General features: G+C 37.3%; 1 protein-coding gene across 5 annotated transcripts in view; it reads right to left on the reverse strand.

Annotated features, from left to right (window-relative positions):
• NFU1 (NFU1 iron-sulfur cluster scaffold) overlaps positions 1-24,675 on the reverse strand; it is a 32,767-nt gene continuing 8,092 nt past the window's right edge. For all 5 annotated transcript variants that reach the window (XM_082671732.1, XM_082671733.1, XM_082671736.1 and 2 more), the window contains 5 exons: positions 20,512-20,578; positions 16,786-16,900; positions 12,355-12,415; positions 7,426-7,600; positions 1-5,067 (listed from right to left, as the gene is read on the reverse strand). In XM_082671732.1, coding sequence (XP_082527858.1) covers positions 5,023-5,067; positions 7,426-7,600; positions 12,355-12,415; positions 16,786-16,900; positions 20,512-20,578 — 463 coding nt within the window. In that variant the 3' untranslated portion in view covers positions 1-5,022. The remainder of the gene's footprint in view (positions 5,068-7,425; positions 7,601-12,354; positions 12,416-16,785; positions 16,901-20,511; positions 20,579-24,675) is intronic.

Consider the following 24,675-nt stretch of genomic DNA (forward strand, 5'->3'; position numbering starts at 1 on the left):
TATCTCTCATAATACACATACATATCTCATTTTAATATACATACATACATCTCATTTTAATTATACATACATTTTAAAAGCCCTGTGCATTACAAGAATAGGGGAAGCAGGGGCATATATATCCCACATCTTATGGAGTTATATGGAGAAGTGTACTTCAGTGGACAGAGAAGATGTCAAAGGAAAAAGAAGTAGGTTGAGCCACGAAGGCCTTTGAGAAGGAAGCAATGAACAGGAGAAGGCACCAGTCAGGGCCTCAGAAAGACCCCTTAAGTAAACCCCTTTGATTCCACCACTACCCCAGTTCATCCTAGACACTTTCACACCAGAGTGATTTTTCAAAAACACAGATCAGATCCCGTTTCTCCCTGCTTCCAATTCAGTGGGTATCCTTCACCTGAAGGATTAAGTCCAGACTCCTATGCACACACCCTTGGTAATTCAGATCTCACTCCTGTCGGGTTTATCAGCATCATCTCCCATCACTGTATTCAAGCATTTAACAGTCTAGCTATACTTTAACCTATTGGCAGTTCCCTAAAGAAGAATCCTATCTTACACTTTGCATCTGTGTATTTGCCCTTTTTAAAAGGAAGCATTAAGAAGGGAATCAAATGTTAAATAGTTAGGGCTTGACTATAGAGGACTAGTCACTCACAAAATAGGATTATAAGGGAACCAGAAAGTTCCCTCGTGCAAAATTACCTCCACTCCTTCCCTATCACATTGCCTAAACTCCACCTGTACATATATATTTAAGGCAGAACAGCTCTCCCTCCCCAAGGAGATCTACATTAAGTCACTATCATCTATTACACTTTAGAGTGTAACTATGAGATTATTTTCATTTGGATACCAGGTGTGAAAAAGTCACTGAGGAAATGCAAGCTTTGATGGGGATAAAATAAAGATAATTCTGAAATTAGAAGGAAGGCAGACCTGGACAGATTACCTTGGTTGATGACACTAGGCAAGAAAGGGACAATATAAGGGCATGTGGAACTAAGTATGGTAACGCCAGAGAAAGGAGGCCAAATTATGGAAGCAGGAATCAGGAATAAGTTGGTGCTGAAGGCAAACTTTCCCCACTGTGATGGCTGATTTTATGGGTCAATTTGGCTGCACTAGAGTGCCCAGATATTTGGTCAAATATTATATTCTGGATGTTTCTGTGAGGATGCTTTCAGATGAGGTTAACATTTAAATCAGTGGACTCAGTAAAGCACAATGAGCTCCATTACGTGGATGGGCCTCATCTAGTCAACTAAAAGTCTGAATAGAACAAAAGACTGACCTCCCCAGAGCTGGAAGGAATTCCCCAGCCAAACTGGACTTGGACTGCAACGTCAGCTCTTCCCTGTCTCCACCCTGACAGCCCATCCTGCAGATTTTGGACTTGGTAGCCTCCATGATTGCATGAGCCAATTCCTTAAAATGAATTTCTCGCTCCCTCTCTCCCCCCTACTAGTTGTTTCTCTAGAAAGCCTGACTAACACATCCATCGAAGGGTGATCTTATTGACTTCCTCAACGTGAATATATGTATTTATTTTAAATTTCTAGAGGATAGAGCTTTCAATGACAAATAATAGAAAGTTACTCAAACTAGCTGAAGAGGGGGATTTATTGGCTAATGTAATTGGAAAGGACAGAGATACAAACAGCTTCAGATACATCTATATCCAGGCACACAAAAAATGTTGTCAGAACTCTCTTTGATTCTCTCTCTGACCTCATGGACAGGGTAAAGACCCTAAAACAGCTCTGGAATCACATCTTTACAGCTTGCAGTCCAAGGGGAGAGAGGCTATTCCTCTGTCCTCACTTTTTATATTTAGGCAAGGATTCTGATGGGTCTAGTGAGTCGTATGCCCCACTCTGGTGGCAAAGGTAGGACACGGTGATTGGACAGTTCCACCAGAGCCACATAGAGTCAGGAATAGGTAGAAGTTCTTCAAAGGAAAGGGCTAAAAGAATGAAGGGACACCAAGAAAACACTAACAAAAGATGTTCCTCAGGCTTGAGAACAAAGGGTGCTGACTCCAACTAGAATTAATACATTCCCCAATACTCGCCTCCAGGGTGGCTCCAAATTTCCCCAGTAGGCAGAACCTGGGGCAGAGTTTTCTACCTCTGCTAGAAAGAAACTCATTCTACTGCCAAGAAATTGTCAACAAATTGGAAACCATGAGATTAACTGGTCCTATCTACTATTTCTATCCTGTAGGATGTGATCAGAGCCAAAATAGAGGTGGACCATTCAGGGAGCTGCCTAGAGTTGAAAGATGACTCCAAATGTAAGGAGACAGAAGAATACTGTTTTCTAGAGTTTCTTTCAAAAGTCGATTCTGCAGACTGCAAGCACCCTGTGGAATTATTATTGATAACTCTAATGTGGAGAAGCAGAGTATAAGGCTAGGGTTTCCCAAAGGGATGATGTAAATTCCCACTGGACTGGAGAGCAGCCAGCTTCATATTCCTGCATGAAAAAAATGTACACATATGCACACAGATGTGTACAAATGTACACATTTGGCCCATGATGGTCTGAAGCAAGTAAAAGATGGTCCACTAGGAAGCAGCACCTATGAAGACAAGGAATGCTTTTCCCTTTCCTGAGGTAGGAATACTCGGGAAAAGTACGAGGGTTCAATTCCCTAATGGCAATGTGCACAGGCTCTGCACCCAGAATGTCAGGGTCCATGTTCCTGGCTTTTCCACTTAATTTCTGTGGCAATGGAATATGTACTTCTCCTCTCTGTGCCTCATGGGGACAATAATAGTTACCCATCTCATAGGATTAAATGACTTCATAAATATAAGGTGCTGAGAACAGGGTCATAGTGAATGCTCAATGAAAGTCTATTTTTATATATTTTGCTCCTTATCATTCTGTATTAGGGCTTGGTGGGGCTCATGGCAGGCACCCCAAAATATGCCTCAATGTCATATTATTTTGAATTAAAGTTACTTAAGAAATGGCTGATACAAGAGGGACTCTGACCCTCCTGTCTCCCTGAAAGCAGGAAATAAATCTTCCATGTGACAGGTGCCCTCCCTGTACTGGGAGATATAGGAAGACATCCTTATCACCAGAGATAGGGAATTTAGGCCAAAAGACTACCTAAACAAACCTTGTTATTTCCTTCCTAACTCACTACCCAAGTCCAAACTGTTTAAATTCCTTACTAATTAGCACCCAAACCTAAATTTCTTTGTTCTGTCAATTCCTCTCAAATTAATTTTGTCTAAAAATATAAAAGCTAATGCTTTGGCCACTTCTTGGGTCCCGTTACTATGAGACCTCTGTGTGCAAGAATTAAAATTTGTTTCTTTTTCTCCTGTTAATCTATTTTGTGTCAATTTTATTGTTAGTCCAGTCACAAGAACTCAAAAGGGGTAGAGGGGGAAATTACCCACTCCTTGACAGGCTTCACCCTAATTTTGTTTAGTAAAAAACCCTCCAGGTGCTTTGGCCAATAATCTCAGTTTCAAATACATATTGAAATGTCCCATAGTGTTTTTTTGTTTGTTTTTTTAATTTCTATTGTTTAAGACAACCAGTTTTTGTTTTTGTTTTTTTAGTTTATTTATTTTGCCTGCGCTAGGTCTTCGTTGCGGCACGTGGGTTTCTCTACTTGTGGCACGCGGGCTTAGTTGTGTTATGTGGAATCTTATTTCCCTGACCAGGGGTCGAACCCGGGCCCCCTGTGTTGGGAGCGTGGAGTCTTAACTACTGGCCTACCAGGGAAGTTCCAACAAGCTCCCTTTTGTAGAAAATCTTTCCAATAACTTGGCCTCTCTGTTCTGTGACTTCCTCTTCCAGTAACTAAATCCCCCACTCACCTCAGCCACTTATTTCGTGGCCAGACCCAAGACTTGTCATTAACTGCATCTCCTCCACAATCTCAATTTCCTGTAGCTTCAGCAAGTTAATGTGCCTACCTTATGCAGTAATTCCCATAGTCTAACCTGAATTCATCTATAACGGCTCAGGAAACAAATTCTCCAACCGCAATACCTGGTTCTGTGAACCAAAAGAAGAAAAATTAAAACTTCTCTTCCCAGCACTCACAACTGCTGGAGTTCTTTCTGTTTCCATCCCTATTTTAACCTCAGTACTTTTGGGGAACAGAATTCCAAAGATGCAATGTACCTATCTTTCCTTTCCTGATATTGTCTGTGAACTGTTGACTCTGAATTCCTATAGAAAAACGAGAAGCATAATTTGCTACTTGGGCTATCTGAAAAAGCTGTACACATATGGTAGAAAGATAACTGTCCAAATTTTTGGCATGGTACAGATTATAGATCTCTGAGTCAGGAGAAGCCAGTAGAAGGACCAAGCAGTTTCACATTTTTTTTTCAGACAGATTTTGTATCATAAGGTAAAGCCTGAGCATACTATGGCAGTTTTTCTCAATTCAGCCTGCTCTGTCCTGTAATCAATGGAAATTTTGTCTACATTCTAGAACTTGGTTCTTCATCAGTTTTCAGCATTATGATTTTTCTTTTTTCTTTTTGGTCTTTCAGTGGGAAGTTATGTGATACTACATTGGGGGCTACTAGGCAGATACCATTTTAAAACTAAAAATTGTTTAGTGTTTTTTTTTAACAAGGTAAAAATTCAGTAAACATAGTTTCAAACATCTCATAAAAAGCTAAGCCATTTTAGAATATCTTAAAAAGATTCTCCCTATTTACTTCTGTATTAAAAAAGTAAATAAATTAGATTGGGGGGGATGTATTTTAAACTGCTTCACACATTATGCAAAGAAGGAACCATGAGAAATGAAGAACAAAAATAAAAATATCCCTGGATAAAATCCACGTGTACAGAAGATGACTCAGGATGTTATAAATAACTCATATGAGGTAAAGCAAACATGCAATATTTATATATCATTCTCTGAAGAAAGGGTATATTTTATTAATCCTCAAGTTCCTTAGCAGATTAATAATGAAAGCTTAGTATATATATCAACAAGTCCAACTGCTGGGCCCAAAGAAAACTCAAATTAATTTAAGGTGAGTTTGCTTCTTTTTCATCTGATTCATCATCCATAACCTAAAACAAAAGAACAAAGAGAATTTAAGAATTAAGGATTAGAAATTGCTATTTTCCTGATTTTAATATTACTTGCTTACCTGAAATACTCTAATCTATAACAATGCGTGTCAATCCAATAAGAATAAATCTACAAACAGCCCCCAAAGCACAAGGTTTGCATCATAACCTGATATTCTAAAAACATAAAAGCAAATTGAATATTAGCAAATTAATTAAAACATTGGTCTCTTTTCCTTGTCCCAAAGGAGGCTTCCAATAGCAGAGTCTCAGCTGGACAGAGAAGACTATAATGATAACTGGTATTTCCTAGCTGTATGACTAATATATATAACTGACATTCCTGCTTTTTTTTCCAAAAGCACCTTATTTCCTTAAATATATTCTAGGGAGCTATACCAAATTGTTACTGTAAAAATATATATTAGAAAAACGAATCACTAAAAAAGGTAAAGAAACAAAATATCATACTAGCAACTAATTATTTTGGTCTTACTGACATAAACGTTCATTTTAAACCTTAGAAGAATGGAAAGATTTTCATTTCAAGTAAGTTAAGAAAGATACTAATGAATACTTGAAGAAAAAAAAGAACAGATTAGTATCTTTTCATGGGTTATATATTACTCAGATACTAAAAACCAACTCCTTTGGAAAGGAAAAGAGTTATATAAACCTAAGACTATTTTTTCTCTTCACCATATCTACTATAATTATATGCCAATTCAGGTTTATAATCCAACTGCCAATTCATCACCCCACCCTGGACAAGTGAATAAAAACCTTCCTTTGTCAATCGACCAAAGTGTTAACTACTGTAATTTAAAAAAAAGGCATGTAGAGGGGCTTCCCTGGTGATGCAGTGGTTAAAAATCCGCCTGCCAATGCAGGGGACATGGGTTCGAGCCCTGGTCCGGGAAGATCCCACATGCCGTGGAGCAACTAAGCCCGTGCGCCACAACTATTGAGCCTGCACTCCAGAGCCCATGCTCTGCAGCAAGAGAAGCCACCGCAATCAGAAGCCCACACACCACAATGAAGAGAAGCCCCGCTCACCGCAACTAGAGAAAGCCTGTGCACAGCAACGAAGACCCAATGCAGCCAAAAATAAATAAGTAAAATAAATAAATTTATTTTAAAAAAGGCATATAGAGGATAATGGAACAAAAATTAATTTTAAAAAATCCAGATGAATCTGGCTCTGATCTGAAACAATCAATGGAAAAACAATTCCCTCATGGTTTCTTCTGGGTTGAGTAAAAAATGGATATTTATTTCCAAGGAATTGATATTTTTATATCTAATCTCAGCAGCACCCAATCCAAAAAATTTTGTCAATCAACTTCTATTTTAGGCAAAAATATTATTTGGAATGTTTCTAAATATTTAATACAAACTATGTAAACAACATTTACAATACACAAGGCTAAGTGTTGAAGAACACAAAGACCTAAATACGATTACAAACCTCTCAAGGAAATTAACCCTGAACAGAAAACTGAAACAGAAACACAGAAGCTTTGCACAGAAGTACAGCTTAATTCCAAGTGAAGGACTGATAAGAATTTCAGAGAGGAGACGGCATGTATTGTACCAAAAGGACAGGTCTAAATACTACCCAGAGATGAGTGAGTCTCACAGGAGCTGAGAGGAGATGATGCCCTCTCCTTAAAGGCACAGAATTACCTGAAGAGTTTTTTCAAATTTCTAATTTCCACACGCTCTTTCCTTACTTGATAATCTCTCTCCATAAGGCCATGCCTCTTGTTTGAGAATTACTGCAGTGAACGTCACTATCACTGCTGAGAAAGTACTGTCCTATATTCCTTAGATACCTTGGGGCAGACAAAATGTTGACATCAGGCTATAGATAAAGCTCTATTACTCTACTCAGTAGTCTGTTTTACTGGACAACAAAGTATGATTTCTTGATGAGCTTCCTGCCTGCACATTTAAGAACAAGAAGTGTTTAAATACGAAGTAGTGGAGCTCTTGCACTAAAGACTTCTAAACCTCACCTATAAAATTTCATCATGTTTTGAATCCCCTTTTCATAACTTTTCTAGAGCAGCAGTATGCCCTCTGAGTCTCAGTTTCCCATGTACAAAATGGAAATGACTTACTTAATATTAATACACTGTGTCATTAGAAGATAAATGAGGTAATACTTGTAAAAACGCTGGGCACATAGTAGGTAATTCATAATACTAAAGTTAATTCTTAAATAAGGAGCCTGCAAGTCTGATAAAATGGTAACACAACGATATAACCCTGGAAGAAAATGTCAGGTCATGAATTTTTCTTTCCAAAAAATTCATTTTAATATTAAATCTAAACTGTCATACAATATTGGCATACCTGTTCCACACCTTCTACTTCTGGAATATAAAACTGCAGCATGTTCTGAATTCCATTTTTCAGAGTAATGATTGAACTGGGACAGCTGGTACAAGAACCTTGGAGTTTCAGCTGTACAATGCCATCTTCAAAGCCTTTATAGATTACATCTCCTCCATCTTCCTGCACAGTTGGCCTGCAGCCATAGAATATTTGTGATATATTTAAAATAATAGAAGTTTTTGTCAAAAAAATTTAATAAAACTCAGAGCTTAGATTTTCTATTAATAAATGCACAGTTAGAGCTACTTTTATAATCAAGAACAGTAACTGTAGCTAGTCTCATTTGTAATTTTTTTTAACTTTCAGATAAAATGCCAAAATTCATTCATACAAATGCTTTATCTGCTTATTACATTTTAATCTTGCTTATTAATAATCTTTCTTCAGCATTTAAGATTTCAAATTTCCTAAAAATTATACTGATTACCTAAGATATACTCATTCACTTCTTTTAAGTGAACAGAGTGAGACTGACATGTGCTGGCTTTTTTTTTTCTAGTTAAACTTTTCATTGAAATATAAATACAGAAAAATGCATAAACCATGTATGATCAGTTCAGTGAATTTTCACAAAGTGAACATACATTTGTTCTAGACCAAGAAACAGACACTACAACCCCAGAAGTCCCCCTGTTCTTCCTTCTAATCACTCCTCCCAACCAATGGTAACCATTATCCTCCCTGCTATCACCCCTGATTAATTCTGCCTATTTTTTAACTTTATAATTTATAAATGTAAATTCCGTTTAGAAAACACAAAGTATTAACTCTTTTTTAATCTGGCTTCTTTTGCTCTTTGTGAAATTCATCTGCATTGTGGCATACAGTAACAGTTCCTTCAATCTCACTGCTGCACAGTATTCCATTAAGTGAATATGCCAGAATTTATCCATTCTATTGTTGATGGACATTTGGGTTAACAGCAGTTTTTTGCTTTCACAAATCGTGCAGCTGTGGAGATTCTTGCAAATGTCCTTTGGTATACATATATATTACAGCTGGGAATGTACCTGAGAGTAGAACTGCTCATCAAGAATATGCGTATGTTCAGATTTAGTAGATACTGCCAAATAGTTTCCCAAAGTTATATAAACTTATATTCCCACCAGCAGTACATGAGAATTTCTGTTGCTCCACACATCCTTACCACCAATTGGTGCTGCCAATCTTAATAATTTTAACCATTCCAGTGGGTCTGCAGTGGTATTTCACTGTAGTTTTAATTTGAATATTCATAATGACTAATGAGGATGAGCACTTTTTCATGTTTAGTGGTCATTTGCTTATTGTCTTTTGTGAATTATTACTCCAGTGTTTTTGTGAAGAGACTGCTCCAGTCTCTATTTGTTTGTCTTTTTCTTAACAACTTGTAAGAGATTTTAAATATAGTCTGCCATATATATAAATATCTTCTAATCTGTGCTTTGCTTCTTCACTGTAAATGATGCCTTTTGATGAAGAAGTCACAATTTTATTATAGTCCAATTTATGTCTTTCCCTTCGTTTGTCTTGTCTTGTCAAATAAAATTTGCCTACCCAAAGGTCATGCAGATATTCTGTTTTGAATTTCCTTTGTGATTTCTTTGTTGACCATGGGTCTTTTTGAAGACCATTGTTTAGTTTTCAAATACATAGAGATTCTGTAGATACCTTTTTGGAAATTGACATCTAGCTTAATCTCACTGTAGAAAACAATATTCTCAATGATTTCAATCCTTAAAATTTGTTCAGCGTTAAGATTCAGAATACAGCCTCTTTTAGTAAATCTTCCATGTACACTTAAAGAAAATAAATATTTTGTTCTTGTTGGGTGCAATGTCCTATGTGTGTCAATTTAGTCAACTTTGTTAATCATGTGTATAACTCATATTTTATGAGAGTCATTTTATATGTTTGCTCTATTTGTTATTGAGAGAGATGTGTTGGTCTCCCATTATAATTGTGGATTATCTAATTCTCCTTTTAGTTCTCTCAAATAGTCTTCATTTATTTTGAAACTGTTATTAGATGCATACAAGTTTAAAATTGGTATATATTCCTCATAGAAATTACCCTTTTATTATTATGAAAGATTTCTCTTTATTGCTAGTAATGTCTTTAGCTATAAAGTATATTTTGTCTGATATCTGTATAACTAAATCAACTTTCTCTTATTCATTTTTTGCATGCTATATATTTCTCTGTCTTTTTATTTTCAACCTTTCTGTGTCCTTATATTTAAGGTGTATACCTCTTACAAGCAGCATGTAGGTTTTTTTTAATAGCCGATCTGACAATCTTATTTTGTTAATCAACCCACGTACATTAAAATATAACTACTAATATGTTTGGGTTTGTAGTACCATCTTATTATTTATCATTTTGCATTACTTTGGATTAAACAAGTATTGTTTTTTTATATTTATTTATTTATTTATTTGGTTGTGCTGGGTTTTAGTTGTGGCAGGTAGGCTCCTTAGTTGCAGCTCGCAGGCTCCTTAGTTGTGGCAGGCGGGCTCCTTAGATGTGGCTCACCAGCTCCTTATTTGCAGCTTGCTGGCTCCTTAGTTGTGGCACGTGAACTTTTAGTTGCGGCACGCATGTGGGATCTAGTTCCCTGACCAGGGATCAAACCCAGGCCTCCTGATTTGGAAGTGTGGAGTCTTAACCACTGGCCACCAGGGAAGTCCCCGTATTGTTTTTTATTATTCCATTTTCCCCCTCTATTGGCTTGGTTATACACAGTCTTTTACTGTTGATTTAGTGTTTATTACACAAGATGCCTATTTGATTTCTTAAACTCTAATATAAATTAGTACTTTTATCAATTCCCAGATAATGCCAAGAATGAAGAATGCTTACTCTTTTTTTTATTACTTTTTTAAAAGATTTTTTGATGTAGACCATTTTTAAAGTCTTTATTGAATTTGTTACATTATTGCTTCTGTTTTATGTTTTGGTTTTTTTGGCCCTGAGGCATGTGGGATCTTAGCTTACTGATCAGGGATTGAACCCACACCCCCTGAATTGGAAGGCAAAGTCTTAACCACTGGACCGCCAGGGAAGTCCCAAAGAACACTTACTCTTATACTTATCACCACCTTTTATATCTTTGTCATGCATTTTTTTTTTTAGTAGGTTAACCCTTCTTTTAAAAAATTTATTTCGGCTGCGCCAGGTCTTAGTTGTGGCACACAGGATCTTCCTTGTGGCATGCGGACTCCTTAGTTGCAGCATGCATGTGGGATCTAGTTCCCTGACCAGGGATCGAACCTCAGGCCCCCTGCATTGGGAGCTTGGAGTCCTACCCACTGGACCACCAGGGAAGTCCCCTTTGTCATGCATTTTAATTCCAGATATATTAAAAACCCTATAGGACATTGTGAGACCCTTTTTGCCATATATTCTACGTCTCTCATACTTTTTTGCTGTATTTTCCATTCTCTTTTCTGTGCTTCAGCTGGATATTTTCTATTGACTTATATTCCAGTACACTAATCTTCTCTCCAACAGTATCCAATGTGATGTTCAACTAACCTAATGAGTTCTTAAGTTTAGCTATTATATATTTTAGTTCCAGAATTACTTTTTCTTTTTTTATAGATTCCAGTTTTCTGATGAAATTCTTCATCTCACTTTCTATTTTCTCAATCATTTTATTCAGTTATTTTAAAGATCATGTCTGATAACTCTCACATCTAGGTTATCTATGGATTTGTTTTATTTTCTCTTGGTCCAGTTTCCAAATTCCATGCCTAGTAATTTTTGGACAATGAATGATGAACAATGTACAAGAAAAACTGAAGTGACTCAGGATTATATTACATCAGAAAGGATTCACCCTATCTTTTGGCAGTAGCTCAACCTGCTGTGGAATTAGGTTAACTCAATACTGGACTACAGTTTTGTAAGGCTTGGCCTACCTCTGGTTTGTCCACTTTCAAGGGGATAGTCCTCTAGAGAGTCCGACTAAAAGCCTGGGTGTTCCTTGAGGCCCCACACTCCTTGACAGATCCTAAACTCCAATTTTTGTCACCACCCCCAGCACCATAAAACTGCCAAAACTTTGCTCAGCTTTTCAACTGCTTTTTGTTTGACTTCTTAGTCTCTTCCCCTCCATAGCTAAGAACAAGTAAGTGCCATGTGGGGAGAACTTGCGAGTATTAAGGCTTATTTTTTTCTTTTCTCTGGGATCTTGCCCTTTAAAGTCAAAGTTTCATTGGAAACCCAGAATTTTAATTTTTGTCTTCCCATCTCTACAAATTTGCTGAAAGCAACATAGTTTCTCTGATTCTTAGCGACTGCCCTTTGCCCAGCTTCTCATATTCTAACCTCACATCAAGAATCAGCGAATGCCCCGAGGGAAGTTTCAATGTGCTTCCCTTCTCTACAGGACCTTATTTGCTTTGGCAGCTATCTAATACTGTCCAACAACAACAAAAAAATTTTTTTTTGTATTTTATCTAGCTTTTTTGGGAATTGTCAGCAGGACCACTGGTCTGCTACAAGCAAAAGTGGAACCCTATGGTTCTCTACTCATTTAAATTTATTCTTTTGGGGTAGCAGCCTGAAAAGAGGTGCTCCTCTCCTCACAATTCTCCCAAACACTGTTAAGCCATTTTTTTCTTACTAAGAAATTTGGTATTATAACAATATCAAACCCAAATGGTGACCATGAAAGATAAATTATTATGTTTAGACAGAGTGTTATAAATTGTGAGTGAACATAGAGAATGTACAGGCTTTAAATTCAATTGTCATGGTTACCTATTTTGGTTTACATTAACTTATACTTATTTTGTTAACTCTACTACAACCTCAGAGACAAACCAAAAGTATACTGCTACAATGAAAATTGGCTCTGTAGTATTGATATATCTGATCTCAGGTAGAAAGATGAGCACATACCGTATTCTAGTATCTAACAATTCCTTAATCATTGCCACAACTTCATCATCATCTTCAGATCCTAGAAACAATTACGAATAAAACATATCAACAGTAGACATTTTATATCCATGCAAGTACAAACATTAAAACAGAGTGATTTTAACTTAGGGGAAATGTAAAGGTCATTCATTTGATTATCTGAAGAAAAATTACGGAGCACTGATCAACATTTGGTGATAAATGTGAATACTGAATAACCTGACCTACTAATTATGTTAGGATTTGAATTTTTTGGCCAATATATTTGTAAACTTTCATCCTTCTCAAGAATTGAAAAGTAGCAGAGAAAAGATATTGTCTGAATTTTGATGAAAACTTTGAGACAAAACAGCACACCTGCTTTGTAAGTTAAGTTATATTTTCAATTTCTCAATTTAGTGGTTTTCAAAATGACAATCATGCTAAATACAGATGTAAGCCTTATGGAAACTCTAAAATGTTTTACAAATCTGAGCAAAAACATGGTTTTTTCATTTTGTTTCATTTTTGTTTTTCTTTTACTTTGTAAGGTCATATACCGATCCTCACGTATGCCTATTTTTATGGGTTTTATATTTTTTTGAAAAATGTTCTTACCATTGGGAAAATTAAAATGCAGCTAATTCAAATTACACTGTGACAAACACTAGAGTTCTGGCAACAATATAAGTATCAACATATTAATATTAAATTATATCAACTTTGAATTTTTTAATAAAAGAAATAAAATATAATAAAGTTAAAATTCTCTTACATCAGCAAACCTACACTCCATTCCACACCATCACTTCCACAGGCAACCACTATCATGACTTTAGTGTATATCCCTCGAGTACATGTTAACATTTACAAGTCTATATTTATACACACTATACACACTGTTCTATACCTTGTTTTATTTCTATTTAATATACCTAAAAGGTTTTTCCGTATCAGCATATAAAGATATGCCTCAATTTAAAAATTAGGTGCATAGGGCTTTCCTGGTGGCGCAGTGGTTGAGAGTTTGCCTGCCGATGCAGGGGACACGGGTTCGTGCCCCGGTCTGGGAAGATCCCACATGCCGTGGAGCGGCTGGGCCCGTGAGCCATGGCCGCTGAGCCTGCGCGTCTGGAGCCTGTGCTCCGCAACAGGAGAGGTCACAACAGTGAGAGGCCCGCGTACCGGAAAAAAAAAAAAAAAAAAATAGGTGCATAGTAATTTTTGTATGGCTTTGTCTTCATTTGGCTAGTTTTTATATTATTTCAGTTGTTTCTAGTTTGCTATTTCTAACAATCCTGCAGTATACATGCTTACGTAAAGTATATATCGGTGTATTTTTGCATATATATCTAAGAGATAAATTCCTAGTTCTGCTGGACTTCCTTAGTGGCACAAAGAATCTGCCTGTTGATGCAGGGGACATGGGTTCGAGCCCTGGTCTGGTAAGATCCCACATGCCATGGAGCAACTAAGCCCGTGGGCCACAACTACTGAGCCTGTGCTCTACAGCCTGCAAGCCACAACTACTAAGCCTGCGTGCCACAACTACTGAAGCCCGCACACCTAGAGCCCATGCTCCACAACAAGAGAAGCCACCGCAGTGAGAAGCCCACACACCACAACGAAGAGTAGCCCCCGCTCACCACAACAAAGACCTAACGCAGCCAAAAATAAAATGTAAATAAATAAATAAATTTATAAAAAAAAAAAGAAAGTACTCTTTATATAAAAAAAAATTCCTAGTGCTGGGTCAATAGGCTTGTGTATTTTTAAGTTTTGGTAGATGTCAAATGGCTCTCAAAACGTTATATCAATTTTACATACATGTCCATCAAGAATACATATAATTTAAAATTTGTATTATTATTTAAAATTTGCATAAATGGTATATATGTAAGAACATATAAATAAACTCTTCAGTTTTCCTTTATCACTTCATATTTTTTATATCTTTCCACATTGATATCTCCTAATCAAGTTCACTCCTTTTAACTGCTAACATATTTTAAAAATATTTCAATGAACATGCTTCCACATGTTGCCTTGTGTATATTTATCACTCATTTAGAATATATATTATCTAGAAGTGAAACTGATTCATTTAAAGGTGATTATACAAATGTTTGTGTGTGTGTAGATATACGTATACATATACACACACACACACACACACACACAAAACAGTATCTGTACGATATTGGAGAAAGGAAAAATTTCATCAACAACAAATATAATAATCACAGCTAGCATTTGAGATCCATGTGATGTTACTCTTCCAAGTGCTTTACATACAATAACTTATTAAAACAATGTACACAAAACAGAAACCACAAAGGATAAGATGAAAATATGCGACCCATTAAAAAGAAAAACTTCTGTGCTTGCTTCAGCAGCACAAATACTAAAACTGAAATGATACAGAGAAGATTAGCATGGTCCCTTCGCAAAGATGATACACAAATTTGTGAAACGTTCCATATTTTAAAATAAGAAAAAATTTCTTTCTTGTTTTCTTACATGGGACTTTTGTTTTTTTTTAGTTTTGGCTGTGTTGGGTCTTCGTTGCTGTGCGCAGGCTTTCTCTAGTTGCGGTGAGCGGGGGGCTACTCTTCGTTGCAGTGCACAGGCTTCTCATTGTTGTGGCTTCTCTTGCTGTGGAGCACAGGCTCTAGGCACATGGGCTTCAGTACTTGTTGCACGCGGGCTCTAGAGTGGAGGCTCAGTACTTGTGGCGTACAGGCTTAGTTGCTCCATGGCATGTGGGATCTTCCCAGGCCAGGGATCAAACCCATGTCCCCTGCCTTGGCAGGCAGATTCTTAACCACTGCGTCACCAGGTAAGCCCAAGAAAAAATTTCTGAATGACAAAAGACAACTTAAATATAGTGAAAATATAAGGCATGGTTAGGGAGAAGTTATTTGCTATGAATATGCTTAATTTATATATAGTATATTCAGGATTTATACTCAGAATATTTTTTAAAAACTTGCTAGGGCTTCCCTGGTGGCGCAGTGGTTAAGAATCCGCCTGCCAATGAGGGGGACGCAGGTTCAAACCCTGGTCCGGGAAGATCCCACATGCTGCGGAGCAGCTAAGCCCGTGCGTCACAACTACTGAGCCTGTGCTCTAGAGCCCGTGAGACACAACTACTGAGCCCGCGTGCCACAGCTTCTGAAGGCCACGCCCCTAGAGCCCATGCTCTGTAACGAGAAGCCACCGCAGTGAGAAGCCCGCGCACCGCAACAAAGAGTGGTTCCTGCTCACCCCAACTAGAGAAAGCCTGCGCACAGCAATGAAGACCGAACGCAGCCAAATATAAACAAATAAATAAATAAATTTATAAAAAAAAAACAACTTGCTAAAGCCAATACAAAAAAGACACATAATTCAATTTTTTAAAAAATCAGCAAAGTTTATGAACAGGAAATTTACTGAAAAGGAAAATATTGGCCAGTCATATGAATATTGGCCATATGTTTGTATATATGAAAACCTTCAGGCTCAATATTAATCAAGGAAATGCAATTAAAACAAGACACCATTTTACCCCTAACATATTGGTTAAAAAAAAAAAGTAAACACAAAGTGATGATGAAGATATAAGAAAGTTGAAATTCTTATACACTGCCAATTTGCATGTAAATTAGAACAATTTACGATACAGCAATTCTGCTTCTAGTAATATACTCTAAAAGTACCCTAAAGCAGGTTTCCACAAATGCACAAAGAGACTTGTACAAGAACACCCAATGCAGCAATGTTTGTAACAGAAATTAGCACAAACAATTTACTTGGATATAAGTAAAGGAAAAAATTAATTAACTGTAATTTAGTCATATAATGGAATACTATTCAGCACTTAAAATAAATAAGTGGGTGTATTTCAAAATATGTGAAAAAAGGAAAGTTGCATATAACACAAGTTATTTAAAGTTTAAGAACAAAAACCAATACTATAAATTCCCTGCAGAGACTTACATGTGTGGTAAAAGTTTAAAAACAAACTAAATTTACATACATTTCTGTAATAGAAAGGGAAAAGGGATGGGAGTTCTGGGTCTTTGGCTATGTCTTTAATACTTTATTTAGAAATGAGTCTAAAGCAATTAAGGTAGAGAGTTAACCTTTGTTAAATCTGAGAAGAGGGCAAATTGGTGAGCATTATAATATTATTTTCTATATGCTTGAAAATTTTTATAATTGAAAATTTTAGTTTTGTATAATATATTCAATTTATACACAAGTTTTATAAAATGATGGATGAAACTACTACACATGAAATTTTGTTCCCTCTGAGATTGGTTCCAGGGGTAAATATAGTATAACGATAAAAATCTGTAGTCCCATGACTTCTGAAATCAAGACAAATGTGAAGAAAATAGAACAGTTTAAAAAAAAAAGATAAATACTAATTACCCAACACATTACCTGCTTCTCCTGAAGGTGTTTCCTCAGTAACTAAAGGTAAGCCAGATGCAAAGAAATCCATAATTGTAGCATAGATATCTGGTTTCAGTAAATTCCAGTCTAACTCTTCATTTTCCTGTAAATATTTGAAGGAAAACGTTACATTTTCAACCAAGGGCAAAGACAAATACAAAACAATACCTTTAAGAATCTTTCCCTATATATATTCTATAGCACTCATTTCTGGAAAATATATGTCAGTTACTGTTCCTAAAGGAGCTGGCTTATAATGACTTTCAGAAGATACAATCTTAGAACATCCCCCAATTCATGCATTCATCAAATAAGTGTGCTGTATGTACATGCCCTATAGAGGGGATACCAAAATGACTAAAAGATATTTTTTCATGAGGTGAAGAGAGTTAAAATACAGAATGGATTCTGTGTTTAAAGAGGGTAATAAAGAGACTTCCCATTCTTTTAATAAAATAGGATATAACTGCTTGATGAACTATACAGGATATTTCACGACTATTCAAAAAAATTCAACTTACGTATATTACTTAATAGTATTGAAGAAACCCAATGACATAACTGTTGAACCATAAGTATAACGTGTCTTATCTACAGCTATTGTACTAGAGGAATTGTGGACCGTCAACTAGACTGGTATCCGTAAGAAAGAATCCATAACTATTTCACTTCTAATTCTGGCCAACTAATCGATTCCATTAAAAAAAAAGAGACAGATAGTACCCAAATAGTACTAACATCTAAAATGAGAAAGGCAGAATGTTTTGTTTAAATTTTTTAAAGGAGAGCTCTTTAGGCGAAAAACTATTAGAGGCAGTCTAGATTCTCAGGGGGCTGTTAGCTAGGGTCTATGCTTAAATACTATTAAAAAGTACGTCTTCGTATACAAACGGGTCTATTTTTGTCACGGATTAAGAACCAATTTAGAGACAGTACACAGAAGGTAAAACAGGCACTACTACGAATGCAAAAACAAAATTAGTGAGACGTCTTAGTGATTGGTAACGAGTACTATTTCTAGGTAACATTTTAATAAATTATTTGGAAGATGGATCAGAAGGCTACCTTAGAGCTTCAGTAAGTAGTGGGCTCTACTGAATAGGGAAATATTGGTATTAAAAGAAAATAAATATTATGAAGTTATCTGAATGAGAAAAAGGCAGCATATAAGCTGCAAATATACATTTAGGAAAAAAAAAACCCGATGCATAAAGAAGCCTGTGAATTATCAATTACAAGTTAGAAAGGGAAACAGGCAATCACTGAAGCTATCAGGTAAATGGGACAGTCCATGATGAGGAAGGTAATTGGAAGAAAGCACATCAATCTACCAGTCTATCTATTAAATATCAATGTGTGCCCTAACTCGGAATATTATTTATTGGTTATATCATTTCATTAAGAAAAAATAATGGAGCTGGAGAAATTTCAAAAAGGGTAACTAAATTACAAAGGGAAAGGGAAATAAAAGATGACTTACCAAAATCAAATCAAGAAAAAAAAAGCCCTATAATCACGTTTTCATCCCCCCCCAAAATTTATATAACATAGGTTATATGTAAAAGAAATAAAAACTTCTTAAAATACATAATTTCCTATTTGTAAAATGAAGACAAGAAAAACTAGTTATAAGAATTAAATTTTTAAAAAGTAAAAATAAAGGGCTTCCCTGGTGGCGCAGTGGTTGAGAGTCCACCTGCCGATGCAGGGGACACGGGTTTGTGTCCCGGTCCGGGAAGATCCCACATGCTGCGGAGCGGCTGGGCCCGTGAGCCATGGCCGCTGAGCCTGCGCATCCGGAGCCTGTGCTCCGCAAGGGGAGAGGCCACAACAGTGAGAGGCCTGCGTACAGCAAAAAAAAAAAAGAGTAAAAATAAAAACCACGGTAAATTAACTATACTTCAATTTAAAAATGGTTTAAAAAGAAGAATTAAATTAGATAATGTATGTAAAGCACTAGTGCCACATCAAACATGTTGGCAATGCTAGTCCTTTTTTCTCCTTCAAAAAACATCAAAGAAAGAAAACTGGGGGGCTTCCCTGGTGGCGCAGTGGTTGAGAATCTGCCTGCCAATGCAGGAGACACGGGTTCGAGCCCTGGTCTGCGAAGGTCCCACATGCCGTGGAGCAACTAGGCCCGTGAGCCACAGCTACTGAGCCTGCGCGTCTGGAGCCCGTGCTCTGCAACAAGAGAGGCCGCGATAGTGAGAGGCCCGCGCACCGCGATGAAGAGTGGCCCCCGCTCGCCACAACTAGAGAAAGCCCTCGCACAGAAACGAAGACCCAACACAGCCAAAAATAAAAATAAAATAAAATAAAAAAAGAAGAAAAACTGAAGAATAACAAAGATAGGTCAAATGTCTATAAACAAGTAAAAACTAGAGATTGGTGAGCACACATTTGCTCACCACAATCCTACATTTGGGGGAAACCACTTGAAACCTGAAAATTCAATTTAGGAAATTTTACATCATTGTTTCCTTCTACAAAAATTTCTTTGAATGCATACTATGTGCTAAGCATTGTTGTAGGTGAGCTTAACAAGATGGACTATCTTTATCTTCATGGAGTTTACATTCTAGTGCTGGAAAGAGAGGTAATAAAAATAAACAATATCATTAAGAGATAAGTGTAATGAAGAAAATAAGGTAATAAGTGCCTGGGAGGAGTTACCACGTTCAGTAATATGGTCAAGAAAGGGTTTTCTGAGAATTTAGAAAAAATAACACGTTAAACAACCAGGAAGAACATTTTATAATCCGGATATTTGTGTGAACAACCATAGCCACTGGGATCGCCAGCATGGAAGAAAATCCTAATTCTCCTCCTCATATAAACAGCTGCAAGAGAGTACTAGACTAGATGTAACATGTTGATAACTCAGTATGTCCCCTTTCGTGGTGCAGCAAGAACTCAAGAGTAATCCTTTCAAACTGCTTAAGAGTAGCTAACTGAATACTTTTGATTTTGATGCAAAATTGGGCAAGTGATTAAGTTCAGTGCATACATATCAATTACAAATTTAAAAGAATAAGTATAGTTCAAATTTATATGGTTCATTTCTCATTAATCTAGTAGACTTAAAAATGAAACAGTCTTTTCTAGCAAATATGACCTTAGATGTTGGATGGGTAGCATATTGAGCTCGAGTTTTTGACATTAAGAGGTTATCCAAGTGTTGCAGAAGTACACAATCCCCTGCTCTTGTCTGTGAAGCTCTGAAGTGTTACTGCAGGATGGCAGGCTGGCAGAATGTGCCAGATGCCATTTTATAAATGCTCACTTTGAAAGGAGACGTAATCATTCTGTAGGCCAAATATATATATATTTGATCATTTATTTGCTTCCCTTTTTACTCTATCAATGTAAATTAAGAATTAGTAAAAATTATACTTGGAAGCCTAAATTTTAGTCCTGCCAAGGTTGAGTCTTGGTCCTGCTGGAGGCCACCTATACAGTCTTGGACACTGCATTTAACTCTCTGAAGCTCAAGTTTTTCTCTTTTGAAAAATGAGGGATCTGGACTACAGTTAATTTCAACTTGAAAATTCTATTAAATAATTAACTTGAGAAATGTGAGAAGTAAAATTAATTCGAGATTTTTAATAACAGTATGTGTAGAACACATCAAGAATGGATATTCTGGAGAGGGGCACTGGACTCAGAAAAAACTAAAAGTATGTCACATCTTATTTTACATAATCCTATGCTTACCTTTGTGACAGTGATGAAATCGGGTCCAAAGAAGACACTTTTTACTCCTTCAATCCTAAATAACTGCCTGTGAAAAAATTTTAAAAAAGAGATAATAAAATGTTTTATTATGGAAAAGTCTACAACAGAAGTCCCCAACCTTTTTGGCACCAGGGACCAGTTTCGTGGAAGTCAATTTTTCCACGGACGGGGGGAAGGGGGTGGGAGATGGTTCCAGAAGTAATGCGAGTGATGGTGGGGAAGGTTCAGGTGGTAATGTGAGTGATGGGGAGCGATGGGGAACGGCAAATGAAGCTTCCCTCGGTTGCCCACAGCTCACCTCCTGCTGTGCGGCCTGGTTCCTAACAGGCTGCGGACCCGGGGTTGGGAACCCCTGGCTACAATATACATAAAAGTAGAGAGAAATGTAAAAGAACCTCCACACAGTCATCACCAGCTTTAACAATTAGCAAATCATGGCCAATCTTGTTTCATCCTCTTACCCTACAATCCAGCAATCCCACTCCTAGTTATTTACCCAAGAGAAATGAAAATGGATGCTCCATAAAGACTTGCACGTGAATCTCTTTTTTTTTTTTCCTGCGGTACGCGGGCCTCTCACTGTTGTGGCCTCTCCAGCTGTGGAGCACAGGCTCCGGATGCGCAGGCTCAGCGGCCATGGCTCACGGGCCCAGCCGCTCCGCGGCATGTGGGATCTTCCCGGGCCGGGGCATGAACCCGTGTCCCCTGTATCGGCAGGCGGACTCTCAACCACTGCGCCACCAGGGAAGCCCTGAATCTCTTTTTTTAAATTTATTTATTTACTTCTGCCGCTTCGGGTCTTTGGTGCTGCACGCAGGTCCTCTAGAGTTGCAGTGAGCGGGGGCCACTCTTCACCGCGGCGCTCGGGTTTCTCACTGCAGTGGCCTCTCCTGCCACGGAGCATGGGCTCTAGGCACGCGGGTTTCAGCACTTGTGGCATGCGGGCTCAGTAGTTGTGGCTCACAATCGCTAGAGCGCAGGCTCAGTAGTTGTGGCACACAGCTTAGTTGCACCGCGGCATGTGGGATCTTCCCAGACCCGAACCCGTGCCTCCTGCACTGGCAGGCGGATTCCTGACCACTGCACCACGAGGGAAGCCCTGCACATGAATCTTTATAGCAGCTTTATTTACAATACCAAAAACAAAAAAATCTGGAAATGTCCATCTACTGAGGAATGACTAAACAAACTGGGAATACCCATACAATGTAGTATTACTTGGCAATAAAGAGAAATGAACTATAGATCCACACAAGGACAAGAATGACTCTCAAAATCATTATACTAAATGAAAGAAGCCAAACACAAAAGACTATCTGGTTCCATTCATATGAAACTCTAGAAAAGGCAAAACTGTAGTGGTGTAAAGAATATCAATAGCTGCCAGAGTGACAGATGTGTTAACTAACCTTTCTATGTAATCATTTCACAATGTATATGTATATCAAATCATCATGTTGTATACCTTAAACTTAATGCTTTATGTCAATTACATCTCACAGAAGCTGGAAAAAACTTTTAGTAAAAATTTAAAAATTAAAAGTCATTGCCATAAAAAGAAAGTTAGCAGGGTGTGGAGGTGAAGCAAGAAGAGACTGAAAGCAAAGGGAAATGAGGGATCTTTTACAGTGATAAAAATGCTTTATATTTTTATTTTCTTGGTGGTTACACAATTATATATACTTACCAAAACTCACTTAAAATTGGTGAATTTTACTGCACGTAAATTATACTTCAGTAAAGCTAATTTTTTAGAATCCTGTGAGAGAATGAAGGGCAGATTATAATTTGAAAAAGCCCTTCAAGGAATTTTGAATTACAGCTTCCTTCCCCAGTCACTGACATATGTACCACACCTAGCAGACTCTCTAAAGCAGTTTCTTTTTTCCCAGCCTTAGCAACAAAAGCTGACATACTCCAAAGAAGGTTACAGTTTCCTTTTCTTTGTCTACCATTGCAAGAATGCTATCAAAATTACGGCTTTGAAATTATTTAGGAATTTGTCTGAAACTACGTCATCTAAGTCCTTTACACAACCACTTCGTGTTGAATTTGCAAGTGGTCACAAGATTTTTGGCTGCAGCTTATGATCCATAAACCAAAGCACAGACCTTTAAGTAGGACCCTTGATTAGCACTATCAGCAAAGCTTTTTTTTTCCCCCAAATGAAAGGACCGTGCAAAGGAATACACCTGATCTATAGTCCATATCATGGAGACTGCTTTAGGAAAGAGTTCACAGGTTCTGTCCCTAAAAGAAAGAAAAAGCTGAAACAGGAGTTTCAAACATTAGTAGACATGCTTTGTTATTTAGGTTACTCTCCTTGGGACAATTTCAACTTGTCAATGTCCAAAATAAAATATGAAAACACTATCCCAAATGTAGTCTAACTTGTTCAGAGTACAAAGACTATCACCTCTCTTAGGCTGGACACTAGGACTCTGTTAAAGTTAGACTGACTTTTTTAAGCCTTGCATCATATCCAACATGACTAACTGAAAGGTCAGGTTCTTCTATCCCATAATTGTGCTATTCATTTAAAAAATTTAAACACACGGCTTAATATTTATTTCTATTGGACTTTTATCTTATTTGCTTTAAGCCTAATAAAACTTTCAAAAATGTCTCTGAATTTTGCCATCCAACAGATAGGCAAATCCTCTCATCTGAAAAACTGATAATTATATCTTTATTAATGTTGCTGATTTTAAAAAAGTCCTGAATAAACATGCCAACTACAAGGATTCAGAGCCCTTTTACATGTCCCCGAAGACAGGTTTACCCTCTGCTTACATTTCTTTCTCTTGTCTACAAGGACAGGAAGAAACATGTCAAATGCCTCCCTGAAGTAAGATACATTACTCTTTATTCATTCATTCAACTAGTATTTGAATACTTGCTGAGTAGCAGACACTGTACTAAGCACTAGGGATACAACAACAAGCAGAACAGACTGGTTTCCATCCTCATGAAGCTTACGTTCTACCTTACAGTAAAAACATTCTCTGCTAAACAACAAAAACAAGGCTGACTGAAGATAATAAATTCTGTAAACCGGAGAAATGGGGATTTTTGCCAACTGAACATCTGACAGAAATAATCTCCAACTAATCTGTAACTGAATCAGTTTGGGCTTTTTTATTTTTACATTTTTTAAAATACAAAATATGTGAGCTTGTACGTGATGTAAACATTTCAAACTATACATAGAGAGTGAAAATGCCTCTTGACCACCCTCCCCAAATCCACTGTTATCAGTTTTGTGTACATTCTTCCAGACCTCTTTATCAGTGCATTTTTGTTGTTTTGTGTTTTTTGTTTACATACACATAATAATCATAATGTATTCACTGTTCTGCAACTTGCTTTCTTCAATAACAAGTATGTCTTAGAGGTCATTCAGTAAATATGAGTCCGCCTCATCCTTTTTATTGTTTTATTGTTTGTCCATGCAGACTATGGACGAACAAAGTTTATCTAACTCTTCCTACCGATGAATATTTAGGTTGTTTCTAACTTATTACCATTACCAACAAGGCTACAATGAACATACTTGCACACTCCTTATGTATATATGTGGCTGTTCTCTAAGGTAGTGTTTTTCAAAACCACCAGTGAGTCGTAAAATCAATTATATAGTGACCAGGATTTTATCTAATAAAATAAAACAGAACAGAACAGAATAATATAAAAAGTACAAGAAAGGAAATATAAGACTGCTTTAGGGACTTCCCTGGTGGCAGAATAGTTAAGAATCCGCCTGCCAATGCAGGAACACAGGTTCAATCCCTGGTCCGGGAAGATCCCACATGCTGTGGAGCAACTAAGCCAGTGTGCTACAACTACTGAGCCTGCGTTCTAGAGCCCGCAAGCCACAACTACTGAGCCCGCGTGCCACAACTACTGAAGCCTGCGCGCCTAGAGCCCATGCTCTGCAACAAGAGAAGCCACCACAATAAGAAGCCTGTGCACCGCAACAAAGAGTAGCCCCACTCGCCGCAACTAGAGAAAGCCCGCGTGCAGCAACGAAGACCCAATGCAGACAAAAACAAATAAATAAAAAATAAATTTATAGGGCTTCCCTGGTGGCGCAGTGGTTGAGAGTCCGCCTGCCGATGCAGGGGACACGGGTTCGTGCCCCGG

Source organism: Grampus griseus, assembly GCF_964374135.1.
Source record: "Grampus griseus genome assembly, chromosome: 15".
Lineage (NCBI taxonomy): Eukaryota > Metazoa > Chordata > Mammalia > Artiodactyla > Delphinidae > Grampus > Grampus griseus.